Below are 26,274 nucleotides of genomic sequence, written 5' to 3' on the forward strand. Positions count from 1 at the left end.
TGATTCGCATTCGATTCAAATTCAATTCGAATTAAATGTACGTGTGAACGAGGCATTAATATATTAATTTTATATAATATAATAGACCGTCGCCTTACATTATTGTTTGGGGCCTCGGTTAAGGCCTCTGATCATTGGAGAAAATCATTACATTTCCCATTTGTCACAGATATGAGGAGGACCTGAATTAGGCCCGCTGGATACCGGTTCAAAAGACAAGAATAATATTTATCGGCATTCATATTCAAAATGTATGCAAGCACAATGCAGTTTATTTTTTTATATCGACTAATGAATATTATAAAGCTAAATTGAAAGGCCATTGATATTGATTATTTTTTTTTTTAAATTAATTTTATATATAACAAATGAATTTTTAATTGATTACAAAATTTTGATTTGACTGTATATTTGTATGTGTAACCAAAGTTGGTAAGTGGTCGTAACTCTTTTATGACTCAAGTTGCACAACTACAGAAACATTCCCTAGAAGGTTTTTAATAATTTAATTTAACAATACGTGTTTTTCATTTATATAGCATATTTTTTTTGTTGAAAAAATATATATTACAAACAATTGCATGATTTAACTCACTTTGATTGGTGAAACATATATCGATCTAACTATTTATTTATACCTCCTTCAACTGTGACGTGATGGAATTCTTGGTTTACTTCAAAGGCCGTATTATTGGTCCGACAGGAATAACCAGCAGTGTCATCAAAGCTGGTACGATATATTGTCAGGCTGCGTTTAGATAGTGTTCCACCGGCATATTTAGTGACATCAGCTGTTAGATTGACACGTGTATTGTTTCCGTCTACAGATTTAAACCATTCAACCTCTAACGGTTTGGGCAAACTTCTATTTGTATAGCACTCAAGTTTAACATTATCACCAATCACAAGATTATGATGAATTACTGGCTGATCTGAAAATACAAGTCATTATAAATTCACGCATACAACCCCTCACTGCAGATTCTAGTGTTGGGGTAACTTGTCCTACTTTAATAACAAATATGCTGTTGTTCCTGCAGAAAGCACAAACAATTTACGTTGTAGTTTGTTTTTTGTAAATCACATTACATAAACTAATTGATAAAGGGATAAGGTATTGCAAATTCACTTGGAAACCCAACATTTACTTTCTCGACATTTACCAAAAAGGAAATCATGAACAATCATATTAAGTCTGTTCTATTTTCTTTTGAAATTTCAACAACGAAGAGGAACTGGATTTTTCTGCACTGTGCTGGATACCCAAATTACACAAGTGTCCATACAAACAAATTTATATTACTGAGACTTTCAAAAACTCTTTCCAAATTACTAACATCTATTTCTATTTTATCAGCAATCACATACGGGCGTGCAAGTGCTTGTGAAACTTACTAATTTTTTTTTCAGCTTTGAGAAATAGATGGATACCAGAAAATCTCAAAGATCTGATTTCTTTCATCGTGCAATAGTATACCAAACATTTGAATAAAATTGAGAATGGAAATGGGGAATGTGTCAAAGAGACAACAACCCGACCAAATAAAAAACAACAACAGAGGGTCACCAACAGGTCTTCAATGTAGCGAGAAATTCCCTCACCCGGAGGCGTCCTTCAGCTGGCCCCTAAACAAATATGTACTAGTCCAGTTTATATACCCTTTAAACTATAATTGTAATGCATTTGTATTACGCATTTATTCAATCGAACATGAAATAAATGATCCAAAATATACAATTAATATAGAAATACGATGTGGTATGATCGACATTGAGACAATCAAACACCGAATTGCCTTCAACAATTAGCAAAACTCATAAAGCATATTTGGCTATAAAAGGCATCGAAATAACAAAAGACAAAATGACGTCTGACTGATATCCTGACTTAAATTTAAAAATTGAAAAGAGGATCGGTTGAGAACTAAATTTTACAACAGGATAGATGAGTACAACTTTCCTATTTTGCACTTACCATTTGCTTGAAGCAGTACATTGCGTATTTAATCTAACAGTTGATACCGAATAATAGAGCTTCTGTTTTCTATAATTATTTTCCTGGATACAGGTTTGGCGCTTATCCGTAAGTCTTTGAAACTCGCGTACTTAGTGGTAAGTTTCCCTTCGAACTATCATAATTTTGGTTGACCATTATGGAAGTATCTGTGTCACAGATGACCAGATATATGTTCCAATTGTTGTACCCATAATTCCATTTTTTTTTATTAAATCAATGCCATTGTCACGGAATATAAGTTCCTTCATAATATAAGTTCCAAAAGGAAAATATATTCTGGAATATTATTTCCACAGGAATAAATATTACAGTATATGTTCCTAACGGAATAAATGGTATAGAATATTTGTTCCAACAGGAATAGATATTATGACAATATTTATAACAAAGTTTCCATTGGAACTTCTGTTAGGCGGAACAAATATACGTTGACACCATCAATGAATGGGAGAGATCCGTTTGCGCCAAAAATGCGTCCTTTTGCGCCACAACTTTTTTCTCAAATGCTACGTTTGCGCCACATGTTTTAAAATTAGATGGTTTCATTTGCGCCAAAAATAAAACATACGATTGCGCCAGTTAAAAGAAAATTACTTCCTTACTCCTTTATTCGGACTTGGAACCGGCAGTGTAACACGGCACATGTTTCCTTTTCTGAAACATATGTTTTTATTACTGCTGCTGCATGGGTACTTCCCAATTTAATGTATGTAGTAGCTTTTAACTTCTTTTTATTGTCCAAAAATCCATAAAAAAGTTAATAATAGTTCATAATAATAATAATAAAGCCCATACGCATGGTGGGAACAAAGCTCTGTGCCACCAACATTTGTGGCTAAAACATAAAGAGCAAAAACTTCTATTTTCTATATTGGCATATCTTTGTTAAGCAAAGCAATACGTTTTATTCTCTCTCTGTACATTGACTGTCTAATGCTGCTTAAGTCATTTAATTCTCTTCAGAAACTCGTCTTTATGGTGAAATATCTCTTAACATGTGATACTTTTTGGGGCAAAAATAAGAATACATATATAGTAATCATTAATATTTATGATAGATATATGTACAGGTAAATTGGCGCAAATGAGTTCCGAATATTGGCGCAATTGATACATTTTGAAAATAAAATTTGGCGCAAATGATACCCCTGAAAAACAGCAATTGGCGCAAAAGGACTGCTGCCCAATGAATGAGACCTGTCATCGAATGTGTTCTTGCTATAATTAACTTGAAGGGTGCCAAATCATGTGGACCCAGATCACACCTGATTACCCTTCTAGAGCACCGGAGAACACCTTGTTTTTTGGTGGAGCTATGTTTTTAAGTCTTTACTTTTATATCTATGGTTAGAGTGTTTTGTAGGCTGTTATTAGTCTGTTTGACATTTTTCCTTGTTGGTCGTGATTTTGTTGGTCTTCTTCGAAGTATAATTTATAATAGTCCAATTGGTGTTTTAGGTGTCTTTTGAACATAGAAAATAATGCCTCGTACTGCTCGGATTCCTAATTCTCACTTCAAAGCATTAAGCGCCAATACAATTTGTGTCATATAATTGCCAGTTTTCTTTGTTTGTTACAGTAACCTGCCATCTGATGTCAAAATGACAGAAATGATACGGATACTTTAAGTTTTTATCAACAAATATGCATATCGAAATAAGTAATTATATGCATCAGTTTATCTCTAAAAAAAGTTTGTCCTTCGGATCATTAACATTGAAAGTAGTTACCGACAGATATATCATTTGTAAATGTTACTGACAGAATGTTTTTTACATTCAGGGGTCAGTTCTTGGACCAAGCCTCTTCTTGTACTATAGTAATGACATTCCAACTGGTCTAACATCCACAGTACGTTTATTTGCAGACGACACAATAGTTTATTTGTCAAATTCCGATGCATCAACATTACAAAAAGATCTTGACAAACTGGCATCGTGGGAAACTACTTGGAAAATGGCATTCCACCCAGATAAGTGTAATGTAATTTCAGTCACCAGAAATAAAAAAAAAACAATCACATTTAACTTCACATTACACAATCATTCATTGGAACATGTAACAACAACAAAATATCTGGGGGTCACCATCAGATCCAACCTTTTAAATGGGATTTGCATATAAACAACATATGCAAGAAAGCTAATAGCACAATAGGCTTTCTTAGGAGGAACCTGAACATAAGTTCAACATCCATTAAAAAGCAAGCATATAAGTCCATAGTAAGACCATCACTAGAGTATGCTTGCTCTGTTTGGGATCCATACTTACAACAAGACATAGATAGCATTGAAAAAGTTCAAAGGAGGGCTGCGCGTTTTGTTACCAACAAATACAGAAACACCTCAAGCGTTGGTAACATGTTATAACATCTTTTCTTTTGAATGGCGCAGTCTCACTGACAAAAGAAAAGACTCCAGATTGGTAACGCGAAAAGGTTGCAATTCCTAAAAATAATAAATTAATTCCACAAAAAAGACAAACAAGACATTCTAATTCAAACAGCTTCCAAATTCCATCCTGCAAAACACAGTACAGAAAAGAATCCTATTTTCCAAGAACTATTACGGACTGGAACAAACTACCGGATAAAATTGTAAATTGCACATCAGTAGACTCTTTCAAATCTTCAATTTCAAAGCATCGATATTAACGTTAACTCAATTACAACATCTTACTTTATTATAAAAAATATTTAACTTTTTTGTTTTTTAATTCTTCGCATTTTTAAAAAATTGTACATTTTTCAATCTAATTTGGCATATTTACCTGACAATATAAGGAATTTGGTATTTAGTCAAATCTTAACCGGAAATTGTGATTCTAAAATTTATTAAATGTAAACAACATGTCGAAATATTTAGGCTTGAAATAAATATATTTTTGGATAAGTTAATGCAAGCGCACGAGGTGGATAGTGTCTTATACGATTACAGGTTTGTAATGTTTAACAACCATATTTATATCAGTGTGTAAACACGTTAATTATGAGCTTTGAAAGTCAAGTAGTTCAAGCATTTTTCTGAGTTAGTGTTAAACAATTTCAAAGAAATATTATTTACTGTGGTTAGAATTCATTAGTCGTCAGTATCTATAGATTAACAACTTGTGGTTATATTGATAATTTAGAATCTTCCTTGAATTCGCAGCTAAATAACTCGATTGATGTGTCATTTGTATACAAGAGTTATATTCCTTTGAACTATGAGTCTATGTTTAATTTCATAAAGTCAGTAAGTTGATTGTCTACCTTGAACATGGTTATAATTATATCTTATAGATATAGTTTTTTTTATTGAATTTAAAATCGTTACAAAATCTGTAATGTACTAGATACTCGTTTTTTTCATTAGTTTATTAAAGAAATTAATGTATATCTATAATTTCTTTTATTTGTTTTGAAATGTTTAAAATTAATATATACCAATATCTATAATACAAAAATTACGAGGTCCAATTTGTCAGCCGTCATCACATAAAAACGACGAATCAAAAAATTCAACTTTATATATAACTAATATAGTACAAAGGTGTAGATTAAAAATTAAACCACTCCAGGCCCTTTTGTTTTCCACGTAATTAATATTGCCAATAATTAGGAAGTTCCGGGTCGAGTCCGATACCGATACCAATAGTATATTCGCCTGTTACCGATTACCTTATCATGGCTGTACGTTCCGCATCTGACAGGAGCACCACCAAACGGTGTATTCAGGACTAATATGCTATATAGTATTACACGGGTCATAATCACAGGGTTGACACTACCTAATTGTCAAATTGTTACCTATTGTAGTATTTTAATCAGTTAGACTTTCTAAGATAACAATACGAATACTAAAAATCTGGACTAAAATAAGGCGTATAGGTACAGTTTTCAATTTGTTAGCGGGCATGACGTAAAACAGCGAATCAAAGAATTCAATATTTATAACTAATATAGGACAATGCTGTTGATTAAAAAATACTCCATTCCAGGACCTTTTGTTTTCCAAATAATTAATATTATCAATAATTGATAAGTTCCAGTTTGACGGGTTCAAACAGAAAGATTTGAAAGCAGAGAAATTTATTTCTATTCCGTTATATTTGGGGTTTTCCCTTATCTATTTCTATCTTTAGTAACTGTGGTTTGTAGGACAAGTTGTAAAACAAGTTTGAAGAACTGGTTGGATAGTATCTATATATAAGTCTTTAGTGAGTACTGCACGAGCATTTCATAGGCGGGAATACGGGTGGGGTATATAAGTCCGATACTTGGATAATTTGTATCGAGGTTCTCACAGTAACTTCAAAGTAACAACACGTTCTGCATAGTATGTCCGACACGGGTTCTGAACAAGACCATAACGCTACTGGTGAAGATCATCATGATACAGAGTTGACTACCGATGGGGTCATTTCGCTTTTCACTTCAGCTTTAAACAACGCATTAGAGAAACAGAAAGAGTCGATGATTAACCATTTTGAAGCTCGGTTTGGCAAAAGTACAAAGGCAACCGGTGTCGAACAAACAGAATTCACATTCAAGAGCGAAGGAATAAAGATTCAACATTCGTTTAATTCCGAACGCTTGGATAAACTTTCCGCCATTGAAAGCTGTATAAAGTTGGGCAACGTTACAGAAGTTAGTAGTATCATTTCCTAGGAGAAAGAAGTACTTCGAAAGCGGAATAAGATCCTTAAGATAGCGGATAAACACGGTTGGGACACAGTAAAGGAATATTTGGATAGTCCGTTGGCAGAAAATAAAGAAGATGCTAGTGATTTACGCGCTGCTATTTCTAGGGCTGCTAGAAAAAGAAACTATAAGCCGTACAATAAACCCGATGCTGCAAACAGTGGTTCCAGTCGAGGAAAATTTAATTCCAGAAGCTTTTTTCGTGGCCTTAGCCAAGTCGGTGGTACAGACGGAGTCAAAGAAACATACAAGTGCTTCTACTGCAATCAACCCGGGCATTTCGCACGGAACTGTCCCCAAAGAAGTACCCCTACAGCCACTTTTAGTGCACCAAAGTTCCAGCAGGATCAACACACAGGAAAGACACAGTAACAGCACAGAAACTGACGAAGTTGAGTATTTATTTGAATTTGGTAACAATTATGAGGAAAAAATCTGGCAAAAATCTTGTAAATGTTAAAGGCAATTTGAAAAAACATTCATCATATTGGAAAAATGTACTTCATGCTAATGATTTTATTATGAACGTTATTGATTTTGGTTATAGAATTCCATTTTTTAGTGATCCACCTTCTGTTTTTCTCAAAAATAATAGATCAGCCTTACAGCATTCAGAGTTTGTTGAAAATTCTATTCAGGAACTTTTATCAAAAAATTGTATAACAGAAGTAAAATGCACATTTGTGGTTAATCCACTTACTGTTTCGGTTAATAGTTCAGGAAAAGAAAGGCTAGTTTTAGATTTAAGACATATTAATAAATTTGTTGAAAAACAGAAAGTAAAATTCGAAGGAGTAAAAGAAGCTTTAAATTTTGTCAATTCTAACAGTTTTGGGTTTAAATTTGATATGAAGTCTGGTTACCATCATTTGGACATTCACCCCGATCATCAAAAATATTTGGGATTCTCTTGGAAATATGGCGATACGGCTAGATATTTTAATTTTACAGTTTTACCTTTTGGACTTTCATCGGCTGGTCATGTATTTACAAAGACCGTACGTGTTTTAGTTAAATATTGGAGATCATTAGGATTCCCTATGGTAGTTTATTTAGACGACGGTATGGGAATTGCTGAAAATTTTGAAACTTGTTCAAAAATATCAATAATAGTCGAAAAAGATTTACTGCTTTCCGGTTTTATTGCTAATACAGAAAAGAGTGTATGGGAACCAGTCCAAGTGATTGAATGGTTGGGTTTTGTTTGGAATTTTAAAGATTGTACTTTAGAAATATCGACCAAAAAATTAAGAACCTTAAAAGAGGCTATTTCTAATTTAGTTGAAGGTAATACGCATTTTACTTGTCGAAACATAGCAAAAATATGCGGAAAAATTATATCCATGATTCCCGCACTTGGTAATGTTTGCCAGATAATGACAAAGCACATGCATATGTTAGTATGTTGTAGAAATTCATGGGATGAGAAAATTCTAGTAAATGATTATATTTTAGAAGAGTTAAAGTTTTGGTATTTTGAGTGCGAGTCATTGTCTTTCAAACGAATTGTACCTATGAATAGAATGCCTCAGCGTGTAATATTTACTGATGCTAGTCAGTACGCTGGTGCAGGGTTTATTTCAAATGATAACAAAATTGTACATTTTATGTTTGATGTTCTTGATCGAGACAAAAGTTCTACATGGAGAGAGCTAAAAACTGTAGAAAACAATATTTCATGTTTTAAGTCTGAATTAGCAGGAAAATTTGTCAAGTTGTATACTGATAACCAAAACGTTGTACATATTGTTAAAAAGGGTAGCATGAAAATGGAGTTGCAGGAAATCGCTTTAAGTATATTCCACATTTGTTTATCTTGTGATATTTTCTTAGAACTTGAATGGATTCCCAGAGATGAGAATTATTACGCAGACTATCTAAGTAAAATCTTTGATTATGATGATTGGGGCGTTTCAACGCATATTTTTACGTATTTTAGTTCATTGTGGGGGCCATTCACATGTGATCGTTTTGCGGATTCTAAAAATAGTAAAGTAGAATTTTTTAATTCTAAATACTTTACACCGGATACCTCGGGGGTGGATGCTTTCGCATATGATTGGTCTGGCCATAATAACTGGTTAGTTCCTCCAGTCCATTTAGTTAGTAAGTGTTTAAACCATATGCAGTTATGTGGAGCTAGAGGTACATTGGTTGTACCAAAATGGAAATCAGCATTGTTTTGGCCGATTTTAGTCGATAGATTTACAGACAAATTTAAAGATTTTATTATAGATTTTAGAGAGTATGTAAAACCTATGAACTTTTTCACAAAAGGTTCGCAAGAAAATAGTATATTCGCACAGAAACCTTTTAACAGCAATGTATATGTATTGTTACTAGATTTCTCTCGATATTAACATTGTGATGTATATTGGACAGTTTTAGCTGTAGAAAACGTTTCAATTTATAGTATAGTTATTTCTGCGAAGAGTGAATGCCGCAGTTAAGATATAATATGTGTGTATAACTTTTGTATGAAATTGATTTTGAGATACTGCGATGGTTGAATGCCGCAGTTATGATGTTTAACATCTGTATGAACTTTTATACTGTGAGGGTTGAATGCCACAGTTTATAAATATGAATTGCGAGGTAAAATGCCGCAATGTTTGTTTTGTTACATGTATATATATATACGTAAATTCATATTAAACAATTTTTGCTTAGTATTCATTATACTATTTGTTTTCCAGATCAATGGAAACAATTTGAGACCTAGTATACTAATGATTCGAGATTCGCCAGTGTCATTCGAGATTTGCCATCTTTCGTTGAATCAGCGAGATCCAGTGCTACCATTAAGAAATACAAGTGCTATTTTAAGAAGTTTGAAAAGTGGTGTAATACATGTTCGCTTGAGTGTTTACCTGCGACGATCACAACAGTTTCGCTGTATTTAGGAGGACTTATTCAACAGGGATCCAGTGTCGCAATTTTAGATTCTAGTTTTTATGCAATTAAATGGTTCCATGATTTTCATTTCAAACATAATCCTTGTTCAGATAAATTTCTAGGTCTTATTTACGAAGGTGGTAGGAGACTGTTAAGCAAACCTATAATTAAAAAAGAGCCAATTACGCCTGATATATTAAATAGAATTGTTTTGAAATTTGGAGATTCTTCTGATCTTAAGAAACTGAGAGTGGTAGTTTTATTTCTTTTAGGTTTTTCTGGGTTTTTGAGGTATAGCGAATTGGCCAATATCAAGATGAGCAATATTGAATTCTATGACAGTTATATAAAAATGTGTATTGAGAAAAGTAAAACTGATTTATATAGAAGAGGCAATTCTGTTATTATAGCTGCTACAGGTACAGATTTATGTCCAGTTCTTTGGTTGAAAAGGTACATCGATTTAGCCCAGTTGAATTTGCATTCAGATAATTATATTTTTAGAGCGCTTTCTTACTTAAAATCAAAAGCTGTTTATAAATTATGCAGTATAAATAATCCATTGTCATATACTAGAGCTAGGGAGATTTTGTTAGAGAGTTTGACAGACATTGGTATAGATAAGTCCAAGTTTGGGCTACATAGTTTAAGAAGTGGTGGTGCTTCCACTGGCGCAAATCGAGGCGTATCTGATAGGTTACTTAAAGCTCATGGTAGATGGGCTTCTGATAAAGCCAAGGATGGGTATATAAAAGACACTTTAAAATCTCAGATGGCTGTTTCTCTGAATCTTGGTATATAATCCTCATACAACATTTTTGTTTTTATTTTTTCCTTTGTTACATCGAAGTTACTGCGAGCAAACCAAACCTACATTTTGACTTGCCTCTTATTTCGCCATGTAGATAGATTAGAAATGTTTTAAATTCGGACGAATTTATGAGGGAGAATTTAAAACTGTGTATCTTATAATTAGCATGACTTTATCAGATGACAATACTAATACTAAAATAAGGCTTGCGCATAGTTATATACTTTAATTCAGTCACGGACCCGCGATATACGGGTGTGTTCTAGTAAAGAATTATTTTGTTATCTTATAAATATTTTTTTTGTTATCTGTATGTATTCATACCGTGTTTATACGTAAAAAAAAAAGCAAGGTCAAATCTGCCTTTATCATCACTAACTTTCTTAGAGCGATGAGACAATTGTCAAACTGCTCTAAATCACAGATCACAGGCACTCGTTACAGAATAAAACTTTCCTTTGTTATACCTTAATATACCATTAAGGTATATAGGAGGAAATATTCTGAAACAAGTGACTATGTCACAGAAAAAGTATCTTCTCAGTATTCATGAAATTGCTCTCTATTAAAGCCATATCCTGGAAATTATTAAAAAAAACACTTTTTTTTTTACTTTTAATTTGAGGTACAATATGCTGGTGAAAAACATTAATTGTGCTGTCAAGAATACACTGTTTCAACTTGTGGTATGCATCAAAAACTGTCCGACAGCATTTGTCATTCTACTCGTAAAGGCATTTGTTTCTAAGATCGGTATGGTGTATACCATTATGCCAGAACTCAAATGAAGCAGAAAGCTGATGTAACTTATCTGCTTTACTCGATCCATTAAGACAAATACATGAAAGAAGTGTAATAACGCCTAACACAAACACAAAACAGTACACCATAGCCACCATTTTATTCCAGAAGCTTCTAACTGATGCCGAATGCTAGATTGTAAAATTGTAATTGGGACCTACCCAAAACAATTAGAACTTTTCTGAAAAAGACTATAAATGAAAACAGAACTATATCATCTTCCTATAATGATTGAATGTTAGAAAAATTGACCAGAGTTATCGTACTTTAATTACAGAGAGAGGAAAGCAAACAATTTTTAATTTAAGCCTAATTAACATTAAAACAATTTTCCATTAACAAATAAAGTTACTTTATTGAAATATAAGGACTTTGTTACCTAATTCTATTAATTTTATTAGATATTATGAATTTTTATGACAATAGAGAAACATGCTAAATCTATGTCTTGTAGTAAGTTTCCTCCTGTGACATAATCTTCAATTTGATAAAGGCGGTCTCTATATGGTAGAATAGAATAGAATAGAATAGAATAAAATAGAATAAAATAGAATAGAATAGAATACCGACAAAACTTGTGACATTTAATACACCGGAAGTAGTTACTGAATATTATACTAACCAAGGTTACAAAAATCTCCACCATATCCCTCGTGACACTCACAACGAAAGGTTTGACCGTCTGGTCTACACGTGCCACCATTTTGACAATGTGAACTAGTGCAAGGGTTGGCTGAAATAGAAAAAAACCAACATAAATTGTAAGTGAATGAAATTAACGCGTTTTTTAGTTGGCGTCTAGACTAAAGTATACACGAAATGTTGGTACTTATTATCGAGTTCTGCATTGTGAATTGTTTATTTTAGACTTTTTATGTCTCTTGTATGTTATAAAATCAAATATGAGAATTTGCGTCAAATCGGTGAACATGAATTTGACACCTAATGCCCTTTTAAACTAATTTATACTTTTAAAAACCTTGTTTTCTTAAATGAGTTTGTATTTGCCAGTTCATATACTGAAGAACGCACATGCAACCATGCAGTCTCAATAGAATATATGTATTTTTAGATCATTTACTTACATTTAAAACTTGTTATAGAAACATATGCAAGATCAGTTAAAATCAGTTATTGCTCTTTCAGTTTTGTATTTTGTTTCTTTGAAAAGGTACATTTTTCATGTATAAATTAAAATATATGTAATTTTGGTATTATAATCACATTTTATACATGATTACATGCATTTTTTAATAGCGTGTAATTATTTACCATCGTCTGCACCATGGGCTGACGTCAGATCTACCAACACACACAATAACACACTTATATGTAGCAGCTGTTAAAAAACAATGATATTTTGTTACGAATTATTTAAGTGAAACCAAGGAGCCTATATGAAAATATGTTGCTCACCGACATCTACAACAATGGCCACATTTTATCAAAAACAAATATTAAAGTAATTAGACAATTTTAGTCTTGATGACGTATTTGTAGATCTCTTCCTGCTGTTCATTTTTTACTTTTAAAGTTTCTATTTATTTAGTACAAGTCTTAGGTACAGATAGGCAAACAAAGCAACAACACAAATGGTAAATACTTTCATAAACTCTAAGGGGAAACATATATAATATTGTATACATACACAATGTGTTTTTATATTACAAGCAGCTGGGATTTTTTTTTCTAGTTGTAGATCATGCATTTGTATTAATTCTGACTATACATTTGTACGTTATATTATTAATGTTTATAATATATCTCTGTACCATGGATTTTGGTTTATATGAATAAAGATATACAAATTATATATACAGTGTCTCCAATAAGGAGTCGACTGAAGGAATCGGCCTTTTTGGCTTATTGGTAGATTTTGTGTGGATAATCACTTTAAATTGTTAATTGTAAATTTTATTTATCTGGTTTAGCTATCACTTTATTATAATATATACAATAATATTAATTTCATTTATGAAGAAAATGAAATTGAAATAGTGAAAGAATTTAACTAGCTTGGACTATTGTCAACCAGATCTGGAACCTTCAATAAAGCAAAGCAAAGACTATCAGAAAAAGCAACAAAAGCTATGTACAACGTTATTAAAAAAGGGAGGCAGTGTAATTTATCAATTGAATGCCAATTAGAGTTATTTGACAAACTGGTAAAACCAATTCTTTAATACGGATGTGAAGTATGGGGATTTTGAAAAAATGACATTATTGAACAAGTTCATCTCAAATTTTTAAAGCATTTACTACACCTCAAGAGATCTACCCCAAGCATGATTGTGTACGGTGAAACTGGACGATACCCATTGGAAATAAGCATTAAATGCCGAAAGATATCATATTGGTACAGGCTGCTTATAGATGAAAATAAGTTATCATCATTCTTATGTAAATTTGTATATTCCCGATATCACACAAACAATGATGATATTTTATGGATAAAGAACATTAAAAATATATTGGACAAAGCCGGATTTTCAAACTTATTTTATGTGCAAAATACAGACCTCACCAAATGGTTACCAAAAAGTATCAAACTTAGATTAATTGACCAGTTTAAACAAATTTGGAATTCAGCTATTCAGAACACATCAAAATGCATTACTTATAGGCTCTTTAAGGAACATTTTGAATTTGAGATTTATTTCAACATCATAAATGACCGAGATATTTATGCACTTTGTAAATTCCGAACATCGAATCATTCACTGCCAATAGAAAAGGGGAGATGGCATAACATTGACAGAAGTGATAGAAAATGTTCAATATGTACGAAAAGAGATATCGGAGACGAATACCACTATATTTTTGTTTGCTCAGCTTTACAAGATGAAAGAAGAAGATTTATTCCAAATGAACTAATACCAAGACATAACATTATTACATTCAACAAACTGTTTAATTCAAAAAACCCAAAGACACTAAGAAACCTCTACAATTTTATAAGATGTATTAAAAGTAAGCTCACTCCTTCTTAACAACCATAATTTATTTACCATATTTATACTTATAGAAAGTATTTCTTTATACAATTTCAACTTTTACATTTGACTATATAAGTCTATATATATATTCTTTTATATGTTATCTCATCCGAAATTTTGAATTTTATAAATTTTTAATGCATTTTTTATTTTTATGTATATTATTTTTTAACTTCTCTGTAACCTTTGTACTTGCATGGTTTTATGAGAATAAACTATCTTAATTAATCACCATAATAGACAAATATTCCAAAAGTGGGGAAAATAGTCATTTAAGGGCAGTAACTTCAAAAATTAGCAGACTGACGATTTCGGCAATTTATACGCGACTTATGTACGTATGTGCACTTCTTGTCTTGTTGATCATTTTTATCATTGGACATATTATAATTTTCAAGAAAAAATGCCAAAAATATCAAAGCCACATTTTATATTCCAAATAATTATAACATAATGATTCTGCACGTTAGCACATTCAAATTGCATGAAATTTAAACCTATTTATTCTTAATAATGAATTACAATGTGAAAACAAAGCCACGCTGATGTATCATAATATATCACCAAACCTATTGAAATGTATGAACGATGTAACATACCAAAATAAAGTTGTGAGCCATGTCCTTGTCGTTTACGTTGTGTACTCGAATCAATCGTTCGGTGTGTTTGAGTAAGTTCATGTTATAGTTATAAATAGAATACATTTGTATGATGACGTCAGAATTGCTGATCAAATGAAAATATTAAAATGTCGTGGCTACAAGTAATACCCTTGTTATGCCATATTAATTTTAAAGAAAGTTAATTAATTGCTAATTTTATGCTTGTCCTGCACATGAAATTTTGAGTTGGTCGCAGACTTTTGATAGATTTATTCACAAATTCATTAGATTCAGATATTGTAAACCATTTAGTACGGTGACCAAGTAAGGAAAAGTCGCTTATTTAAGGAGTTTAATCGTCATTTGGACTATACGGCTGTAAATCACAGTATTGGTAGTTCAAAGGTTACCCTTCACATTTTGACTTGTCGTCAAAAAATCGTACGGTGCAATTTTTGTAAAATGGGCTTTGAAGTTCGTTCCCTTACTTCAAAGAAAAAAAATACTTTCAAAAGATTGTTGGCCTACATTCTAAAAGAACATTCGGGATATGCTTTTTGTTATTATATACATTGTTGTAACACATTATTTTAACAATTTCAAACAAAGTTTAGCAAAATTAATCTGTTATTGAGGAGTTTTTGTAAAAATTGAATACTACGAATATTTTGCATTTAACAGAGTACGTTTCAATTCATTTTCATCATTTATTTTTACGCAAAATGTAAAATAAACAACATTTATATGATATTTCAAACCTTTATTGAACAACACTTTCAAAATTATTTATCTCATAAGCTTTATTTCAACTTGTGCATTGAACCGAAATATACACTACAAATTGAAGATACAGGTTTTCCACTTGAAATTCGACTTGTAAAAAAAATTGAACCGGACCGATACTATTATTTTAATCTATAAATGATATTTTGTATCACAACGATTTTTCATTGCTAACATTTGTTCAATTCGATTTTTTTTTTGATAGTTTATGGTCCCATTTCGTGTTGGTTATCGTGTTTTTTTATGTCTTTTTAAAAGATTTCATATTTTCGTATGTTTATTTGATATGGGTTTTTTTCTTTTTATACATTTAAAAATTAAGAACCAAGTCTGAATTTGGACACTTAGTTATCTGGAAAATGTTTGAACTAGGAAGTCCTTTACGATTAGGTTCTAGTAGTTAAAATAGGCAACATATGGCTTTTAATTTTGAAAACTGTATCGTATGACAGAGGATAAGTACTGAATCAGTCACCTCCTTTACTGTAAAGAGTAAACGTTGTTTTTTTAGTTCTGTTGAAAGACTAAATGATGGAATCTGCCATCAATGTGTTGTAGAGTATGGGTCGTTTGTTGAACCTGATTTGGTGAACCAATTCAATTCTGATGCCTCGTGTGCACTTTCCCTACCTTCCTTTGGCCCATCACTCACAACTTACACCAGTCTGAGAGGTGGTATGGCATTGCTTAAATGTATTGATGATAACAAAAAAGCAAAAATAATGGTGACCTTGCAGGTGACTATTATAAAAATATGACCCAATGCTTTTCGCTAGCGCACACAGTAGCAGACATATTTTTACCGCTACGACATGAAAAGCTCAATAAAATTGTCTGTTGAAAAGGAAAGCCGCACAAAGAGTACACCTTCAACCAAAGTGTATCAGATTATTGAAGGGAGAAGGATACTGACTGGAAGAAGTTTCTTTCTGTTAAAGAAAACCAACAGGCTTTCCCTAATTTCTTTGGTAGTTTTTCTTTTTCAAAACTATGACAAATCCTCTATGATTCCACCTTATAGTGAGCTTTACTCAGCTGGAACGTTTGTAAATCCGAAATTGTCGAAGTTATTTCAGACAATAATGTTAATGACTGTTGTAACTTGCTTAACACTCACCAAGGGCCAATACTCGTATGATAATTAATGCCTTATACTTTGACATGAAGTTAACAGAAAAGGGAAAGAGCGACAGAATAATCCTAAGGATCTCTAATACGGGTGTGATTGTTCTGTGTGTTCACTATTGCAAACAAATGACACATGCATGCGAGTTGTAGGCGCAGTTGGAAGTGTACGGATTGCTCGTTTAGTCTCACATGAATGATTTATTAGTTGTTGATGGCTTTGAACTAGCTGTCAGATAACTGCGAGTACTCTCAGATCTGTTCCTAGTGTCTTTTTGTTGTTTGGATGTACAAGTACCCGGCTACGTCCAATTGTATTTTTGTCCATCTGATGAGTTAAGCCTTTTTCAACTGATTTTTATAGTTCGTTCTTATATTGTACTGTTATACCACTGTCCCATGTTAGGGGGAAGGGTTGGGATCCCGCTAATATGTTTAACCCCGCCACATTATTTATGTATGTGCCTGTCCCAAGTCAGGCGCCTGTAATTCAATGTTTGTCGTTTGTTTATGTGTTTATGTGTTACATATTTGTTTTTCGTTCATTTTTTATATAAATGAGGCCGTTAGTTTTCTCGTTTAAATCATTCCATCACGATATTAATAAAATTCGAGTCAAGCTTCCCACCAGTAAAAAAGTATGTCTAGTCAGGTTACCTCTCTGTGAAGCGGAAATTTTGACCGCATAAAACATTGCTACACCCCCTGTTTCGACACCTTTAGAATACGGTTGGCGAAAATTAATTATTTCATTACACCCCGTTTATTTTAAAGGACATATGTCAGCAGAATTCTTTCAGGATCTTTTGTGTTCATGTTAGGGAAAATCTTCATGTGAAAAGTGTTTGTTCACAACAAAACCTTACATGTACGGTTCTTTGCTCCTTTCAAGGGTAAGAATTATGTTGAAATTCCTTGGCAGATGAATCAGAAGATACTCCTGGATGAAATATGTTTTCTGATCATTTTGATTGGATTTTTTAATGTTCTTCGAGCTAATTAGTGGTTTTTGGTTGCAATGAATTACATGCATGAGCTTTTTCAAAATAAACATTCAGGATAGAGATCTTTACTTGAAAACAACATTTATCTTTTATTACTGAGGTTGAATGTCACCCGGCAAAGTAACTACTGTAACTTTAACGGAATTTGTATTGATCTTGTATAATAGAACAAGTGTTGAAAAACGCCAATTTTCAGAATTAACCGATTACTAAGTAATATGTTCCTTTTTTTTTTTTTACATTTTCGAGATAATTAATTTTCAATTGATTTGAAATTTAACACAAAATGCTGCTGATATCTTTCAATTGTTAAGATACAGAAAGATAAAAAAAAAATAGTATGTTGATCTTTGACCTTAATTTATGCAAAACTGTTACCACATTTCTTTTTGACAACATCGGTATTCCAAAAGTACTCATTTTTCCGAATCCAATGATATATGATATAGCCATATAGTATATTTGACGATTAAATTTTAAAAATATTGGGTCTGGTCACCGTACTAATTATAAAAAAAGATGTGGCAATACTATGATTGCCAACGAGACAACTCTCCACAAGAGACCAAAATAATACACCTATATGTCACCATATACGTACGGCCTTTAACAATGAGCAAACCCATACCACAAAGTCAGCTATAAAAGGCCTCGAAATGACAATGTACAACAATTCAAACGAGAAAACTGACGGCCTAATTTATGTACAAATGAACGAAAAACAAATACGTAACATAAAAAAACAAACGACAACCACTGAATTACAGGCTCCAGTGGGATCCCAACCTTTCACCTAACCTGGGACAGTGGTGTAACAGTATGACATAAGAACGAACTATAAAAATGTGTTTAGTCTACGGAATTTGCAAAAGGTGACGTTCATCCAATTCTTCTTATATTCGTGAAAAAGATAACAAAATTTTTCAAAAATTTGAGCGCCATTTCAAAACTGTTCCAGTCGAACAAAAAGTAAAATCGCAAAAATACTGAACTTGGAGGAAAATTCAAAACATAAAGTCCCTAATCAAATGGCAAAATCAAAAGCTCAAAAAATCAAACGAATCGATAACAACTGTCATTTTCTTGACTTGATACAGGCTTTTTCTTCATGTAGAAAAAGGTGGATTGAACCTGGTTTTATAGCTAGCTAAAACTCTAACCTATTAAGAATTTAATAACAAAATATTTCGAAGGCAGAGGCCAACGAAGACAGATACATGTATAGAATTATCACAATTCGAGATGTGTAGAAAAGAATATTATGTTCAAGGGGAGACGATCCAAGTTACCAATTTCAATATTGCAATACCAGGCTGTGTTCTCTCTTTTTAATATATATTATGATACCGAAACATTTAACGTTGGGACTACAAAGGGTAATATGCTAAATCAGAATGTACGTTTATCATTAATTTTATTACTTATCTTTCGTTACTAACCTCAATATTTTTTTAAATGGGATGATGACGTGTTAAACGTTTTACATTTTGTACTTTCGTATTATTTTGATTGGTATCTACGAAGTCATATTATTTTTGACTGGTGTCTGTGACCACATATTATTTTTGACTGGTGTCTGTGACCACATATTATTTTTGACTGGTGTCTGTGACCACATATTATTTTTGACTGGTGTCTGGGACCACATATTATTTTTGACTGGTGTCTGTGACCACATATTATTTTTGACTGGTGTCTGTGACCACATATTATTTTTGACTGGTGTCTGTGACCACATATTATTTTTGACTGGTGTCTGTGACCACATATTATTTTTGACTGGTGTCTGTGACCACATATTATTTTTGACTGGTGTCTGTGACCACATATTATTTTAATTTGTGTCTGCAAATTCAGTATCATATACGGTGGCAGAATGCGGCCATGAAAGAAAAAAAATATGCTGTTCCCTCAAGATATTATGTCGTTCCCTCAAGATGCTATGTCGTTCCAACAAGATAGTTATCTCGTTCCCTCAAGATACTATGTCGTTCCCACAAGATAGTTATCTCGTTCACACAAGATAGTTATCTCGTTCCCACAAGATACTATGTCGTTCCCTCAATATACTATGTCGTTCCCTCAAGATGTTATGTTGTTTACTCAAGATAGTTATCTCGTTCCCTCAAGATAATATGTCGTTCCCACAAGATAGTTATCTCGTTCCCTCAAGATGATATGTCGTTTCCTCAAGATATCATGTCGTTCCCTCAAGATATTATGTCGTTCCCTCAAGATACTATGTTTTCCCTCAAGATGATATGTCGTTCCCTCAAGATGCTATGTTGTTCCCTCAAGATATTATCTCGTTCCTTCAACATAGCAATAAAATTATATTAATATATTCTTTACATACTAGTAGTATCTTGAGGGAACAACATAAAAAATTGTTCTTTCATGGCCGCATTCTGCCACCGTAATCATACATTAATAACCTTTTAACACATTATAATTTTAAGGTTCATAAATATCAAATGTAATTCTAGAACAACAGTAGAAATTAGACTTTCTGCTATATTTCATCTTCCAAGTTTTGTAGCCACAAGGTACAGCCTGTTATTAAATTATTGTAAAAGGTAGAAATTAATAGAATCTAGATAATAAAGACAAAAAGAATTTAATGTCTTATAGTTCAAGCAAAATCTTTTATTTAATGCCCTTCTATGACATGCAATTTCTATTAAATTCTCCCTCGCCCTGCTCGTCCGAATTTAAAGCATTTAATTTCTAATTCAATAGGCTATAAACAAGACAAACACAGATATAGGATTATTTGCTCGCAGTAACATCTTATTTTCTCTTGCGATACAATATTTTATTTTACTGAATTGTACATATTTCTTCAATCGAAACATTATATAAACACATGACATATAACATTGTTCCTCTTTCGCATCGTCTCTTTCCCCCCGGCTAATGCCTCCAACGCCTGTACGTACAATAAACATAGCAGCAACTGCACATATACCTATGTGACCAACTTCAATCCGACGTAACTGCGAGCACCTTCGATACTATAAGTGTGTGATAACATTGTGTGAGGGAATTCGACGTTTGATGTACCACTGTTCACTCCAGTGCAATTTATGACAATACCACTGCATCAATCAGAATTATTTTTTTTGCAGTGTTTTAAGAAATGATTTTGCTTTGTTGTCGCGTATTATTTGTGAAACATTCAATGTTTTAAAAAGGCGAATTTTCTTTATAAAGTCAATGATTATGTTGACTTTTAAAGGCCAAACTTTCTACAGCCTTAAATACGCTAATGAAAGATCCAAAAATTATACCAATACATAACGACATGTTTATGAAATTATAACAAATCTATTGGTTAACAAATTTTTACTCGTTATTGCAAAATAATGAACTTAATATATCTGACATTTTCTCCCTACCCAGTTTACCCCTATACATTTTTATGATGTGGACTGGTCATTGTTATTGAATCGTAGGCAATTTGATTGGATTAAGTTGTTATTAGTTTACCTTCAAACTTGTTAATGCTTTTCATACATGACTATTGATTAATTAGAACGTGCATGAAATTGTACGGTAAGTAAAATGACCTTCAAACTGGACACTGGACGAGTCAATATTATGTTTTATCAATGAAAGTTAAGGTATGAAAGGTAAGAATTGCCACTTTTCGATTTTCACAAAATTTTCGGAATATACAGTTGAAAGGTTATGTTTTAAAAGCCTTTTGTGAAGAGCAAAGAGAAATTTTACAAATAATACGTTTTGTTCCATTAAACAAGTCATTTTCGTAAGAGAAATACCGAAATATATTTTACGCACGACTACGGCAGGTAAAATTATTATTTATCATAATAAAAAAAAGCATTTTTCAGTCTCATTGGAATATGTTGATTACAATTAATCCCAAACTTAAGGAGTAAGTAACTAAAATCAAAATATGTCCGATCTGCCTATTTCTGCACATCAAAAGTCAATACGATCGTTTTAAAGTCAATTTCGTCTACCTCACAAAATCTTGTTAGGCACTATAATACATTTAAATCCCAAACTTTATATAGTACCTTTAAACCCCACCCATAAAAACCGCCAAAACTTTCCTCGTGCCTCCTGCACCTAACATCAAACTTATGAATAGTACATACTGTTACAAAACCAGTATCCAAACTAGTTATACTAGTTCCCATCTGTAAATATTAACTACAAATAGCAAACGGGAAAAACCCTATTTCAAACGAAATAAAATACATTTAACAATTAACTTATACCTTGTTCATATTAAAATACATTCTATAGTTAGATATATAGTTGTTGAGAAGAGGATAATATGAGGCAGGCATTACCTGTAAATGGGGAAGAAGTCTGTATGAATTATTTTTTTGTAACTTTTAAAAATATTTGTTAAAAATAAGAAACGGAAATACCGTAACGTTTCCGATTTTGGTTCTGTTGTTAGGGATTTTAGTTGTGACGTTATTCAAATTATGACGTCATATGCAATGTAAACTATCATAAGGTAACGTTTTTTCATATCAAATAATTATTAAAAATGAAATTGGTATTGCGCGTTCCTTCCTATTTTATACTAGACTGATAAATATATATTTTACTCAAAGTTTCATACAAACGAGACCGGAAAAAGGAAGTACATTGTACATTTCTGCGCAGGTCCGGGATTTCAAAACATGACATAAAAAAATATTGAACGATTTTGAGTTCATTAGTACAATGAAAAATTCGGGAAATTTTCCCGATTTTTTTTTTTATTATTGAATTTTCTACTGTTATTGGGGACTTCGTCCCCATAATATGAGGCAGACATTACCTGTAAATGGGGACGAAGTCTGTATGAATTATTTTTTTGTAACTTAATTATTTGTCAAAAAAAAAGAAACGGAAATACCGTAACGTTTCCGATTTTGGTTCTGTTGTTAGGGATTTTAGTTGTGACGTTATTTAAATTATGACGTCATATGCAATGTAAACAAAGAAACGCTATCATTAGGTAACGTTTTTTCATATCAAGGAATTATTAAAAATGAAATTGGTATTGCACGTTCCTTCCTATTTTATACTAGACTGATAAATATATATTTTACTCAAAGTTCCATACAAACGAGACCGGAAAAAGGAAGTATATTGTACATTTCTGCGCAGGTCCGGGATTTCAAAACATGACATAAAAAAAATTGAACGATTTTGAGTTCATTAGTACAATGAAAAATTCGGGAAATTTTCCCGAATTTTTTTTTTTTATTGAATTTTCTACTGTTATTGGGGACTTCGTCCCCATAATATGAGGCAGGCATAACCTGTGAATGGGGACGAAGTTTGTATGTATATTTTTTTTTACTTCAAACATGTTAATAAAGGATACGGAAATACCGTAACGTTCCCGATTTTGGTTCTGTTGTTAGGGATTTACCTGTGACGTTCTTTAAGTTATGACGTCATATTCAATGTAAACAAAAGAAACCCTTCCATCAGGTAACGTTTTTTTTTCAAATCAAACAATTATCATATTAAAATTTTATTGAGTTCCAATCTTATATTTTACTAGACTGATCAATATAATTTTTTTTTCAGTCTCATGCAAACAAGACAGAATTCTGCGCAAATGCGGGAAAACCGGAACAGGAACTAGATCTGAAAAAAAAAGTTAACGATTTTGAGTTCATTAGTACAATGAAAAATTCGGGAAATTTTCCCAATTTTTTTTTTTTTTTTTTTTTATTGATTTTTCTACCGTAATTGGGGACTTCGTCCCCATATAATCATTTACAATAATGGTTAGAAACAAATGGAAACCGATTATATTGAAAATTCATATGAAAGTATTAATATGGGGACGAAGTCCCCAATTACGGTAGAAAAATCAATAAAAAAAAAAAAAAAAAAAAATCGGGAAAATTTCCCGAATTTTTCATTCTACTAATGAACTCAAAATCGTTAACTTTTTTTTTCAGATCTAGTTCCTGTTCCGGTTTTCCCCGCATTTGCGCAGAAATCTGTCTTGTTTGCATGAGACTTTGAAAAGAAAATTATATGTATCAGTCTAGTAAAATATAAGATTGGAACTCAATACAATTTCATTTTTAATAATTGTTTGATTTGAAAAAAAACGTTACCTGATGGAAGAGTTTCTTTTGTTTACATTGAATATGACGTCATAATTTAAACAACGTCACAGCTAAATCCCTAATCACAGAACCGAAATCGGGAACGTTACGGTATTTCCGTTTCCTTTATTAACATATTTGAGGTAAGAAAATAATACATACAGACTTCGTCCCCATTCACAGGTTATGCCTGCCTCATATTATCATAAACATAAGGAACACGACAAGTGCCACATGTGGAGCTGGATCGACCAAGTCTCCCAAACCAACCTTTCGTTAGGAAGGGTTTTTTCTACAGTCTTACGTTTTATGTATAGTGTTTGGTAGACTGTTGATAGTCTTTTACATTGTTTATCTGTCATTATTTTGTCGGTATCTCTTTGACATAAGCTGTTTGGTATCTTCTGCTTCTTTGTAAGACCAAGATACATTTAATCCGTAGGACCAGACAAGATTTAGATTACTCTTAATCTGTAGTACAAGACAAGACTGAGATCAAACTTAAACACATGTGACAGTTAGACTTGTAATTCATGTATACAAACATCCATTTGACAAGACAAGACAGAGAATAATGCACTAAATATCAAACGACAAGACAGTTTTGACCGAGTTTATACATATAAGAAGATGTGGTATGAGTGCCAATGAAAACTCATGACACAAGAACATACAAAGATTTTATATCCGAAGCAGCATAAATGACCGAGATTTCATTTAACACTTAATCATAACGACAAAACAAATTTACACGAAATTTCAAAGGAAAGCACTAGATGGAGATTTCACTAAAATTTATTGGAAAGCACAAAACTGATAGAAGTTCAACACTTCAATCTTTAAGTCAAGACAAGATAAAGAGTACTACGTTAAAATCCCCAGACAGAATAGAGATTACATTTCTGCCATTCGAGATCGCACCTGCTTTACTATTCACTTTGTGCAATCTTTCATATGCCAACGTTGTATATTCCCCCTTAAACAAGAGTCCTTTTTATAGTGCTGCAATAGCTTAGAACTATCTAAACATTTCAAAAACACTCTAATTAGAAGGATGTAAAGGCATATAATTATAGCTAATTACAGGTGCAAATTGTAAAAGACGCCGATACCTGTAACATCAAAGCACCATTCATCATCTGCAATCAAACGTATATAAAATGATAAACGATTCCATAGATAAAATAGAACATAATTTTTCATAAAATCTGTGTTCCGGGCCATTTAAGACAGGGTGACACAAACAGAGAAAAATGTCATTTGATTATGGAAAATGAACAATTTTATCCGTGGGTGTTCAGGTATAAAACGACAAAAGTGAAGTTTAAATTGAGTTTTGTAGAAATCTCAGCAGTACCAATTATCTAACACTGCTTCTGACTTTCTGTTATTGACTCTTATCATTCAAAACAGGAAATGTTGTTTATTGGTAAAAATAAAGGACTTCCGAAGGTAAAAAATGTATATATTCGCCCACATTGATTTAACGAGTTGCTTTAAATTTGAAATGTATGTCACAGATTCATTTATTATAATTTAAAAAAACACGGAATCATTCCCCATTTAAAATCATTGTCACGACGTTATGGGTACGATGTGCTCACTACCATTCAGATGCAACAGGATACGGGTTTCAAAGCTGATTGGTCTTTGATTTTAGCTTGACAAAACAGGGATTTAGTGATTCAAAATTAATGACAAAATGTCTACAAGCATTTGTAAACAATATAATAGAACTAACATCGTTCTACATCCCGATTTCACTTGGACCTTCAACATAAAGCAAATGTTCATACTTAACTAAATGTATGTTGGGCTTTGTGTACTGTTGTTTATAAAAAAGAAGATGTGGTATGATTGCCAATGAGACAACTATCCACAAAAGACCAAAATGACACAGACATTAACAACTATAGGTCACCGTACGGCCTTCGACAATGAGCAAAGCCCATACCGCATAGTGAGCTATAAAAGGCCCCGATAAGATAATGTAAAACAATTCAAAGAGAAAACTAACGGCCTTATTTATGTAAAAAAAAAAAAAAAATGAACGAAAAACAAATATGTAACACATAAACAAAAACAACCACTGAAATTACAGGTTCCTGACTTGGGACAGGCACATACATAAATACTGTTGCGGGGTTAAACATGTTAGCGGGTTTGTCTTTTTTCGTCATTTTTCGGTTTTTGTCATGGTTTGTATTTATGAGTTTGAACACTTTTTGGTTTCTTTCACCTCTAAAACTGGTGTTTAGGATCGCTTCTATAGCACCAGTTTGAACCAAATTCATTGATTTCGACCAAGGTTATGGGCTGTGCACTGCATCACATTATAGTTGGGGTAATAGTAATAAATTATAGATTATAACGGAAAATGATATCAAACTCATACTAGTACGATTTAATAAAAAAAAATTAACAGTAGCAATACAAATATCTAAGCAATTTAAGGAAAATT

At 32.3% G+C, this 26,274-nt stretch overlaps 1 protein-coding gene across 1 annotated transcript in view; it reads right to left on the bottom strand.

Annotated features, from left to right (window-relative positions):
* The window catches only part of LOC139481375 (uncharacterized), a 40,774-nt gene extending 25,871 nt beyond the window's left edge, over nucleotides 1–14,903 (bottom strand). The window contains exons 1-4 of the mRNA XM_071264676.1: nucleotides 14,801–14,903; nucleotides 12,478–12,544; nucleotides 11,828–11,938; nucleotides 639–932 (exon numbers count right to left, since the gene is read on the bottom strand). Of these exons, the coding sequence (XP_071120777.1) occupies nucleotides 639–932; nucleotides 11,828–11,938; nucleotides 12,478–12,544; nucleotides 14,801–14,881 (553 nt within the window). The 5' untranslated portion in view covers nucleotides 14,882–14,903. The remainder of the gene's footprint in view (nucleotides 1–638; nucleotides 933–11,827; nucleotides 11,939–12,477; nucleotides 12,545–14,800) is intronic.
* Nucleotides 14,904–26,274: the final 11,371 nt, after the last annotated feature.

The sequence above is a fragment of the Mytilus edulis genome, chromosome 7, assembly GCF_963676685.1.
Source record: "Mytilus edulis chromosome 7, xbMytEdul2.2, whole genome shotgun sequence".
In the NCBI taxonomy this organism is placed as follows: Eukaryota; Metazoa; Mollusca; class Bivalvia; order Mytilida; family Mytilidae; genus Mytilus; species Mytilus edulis.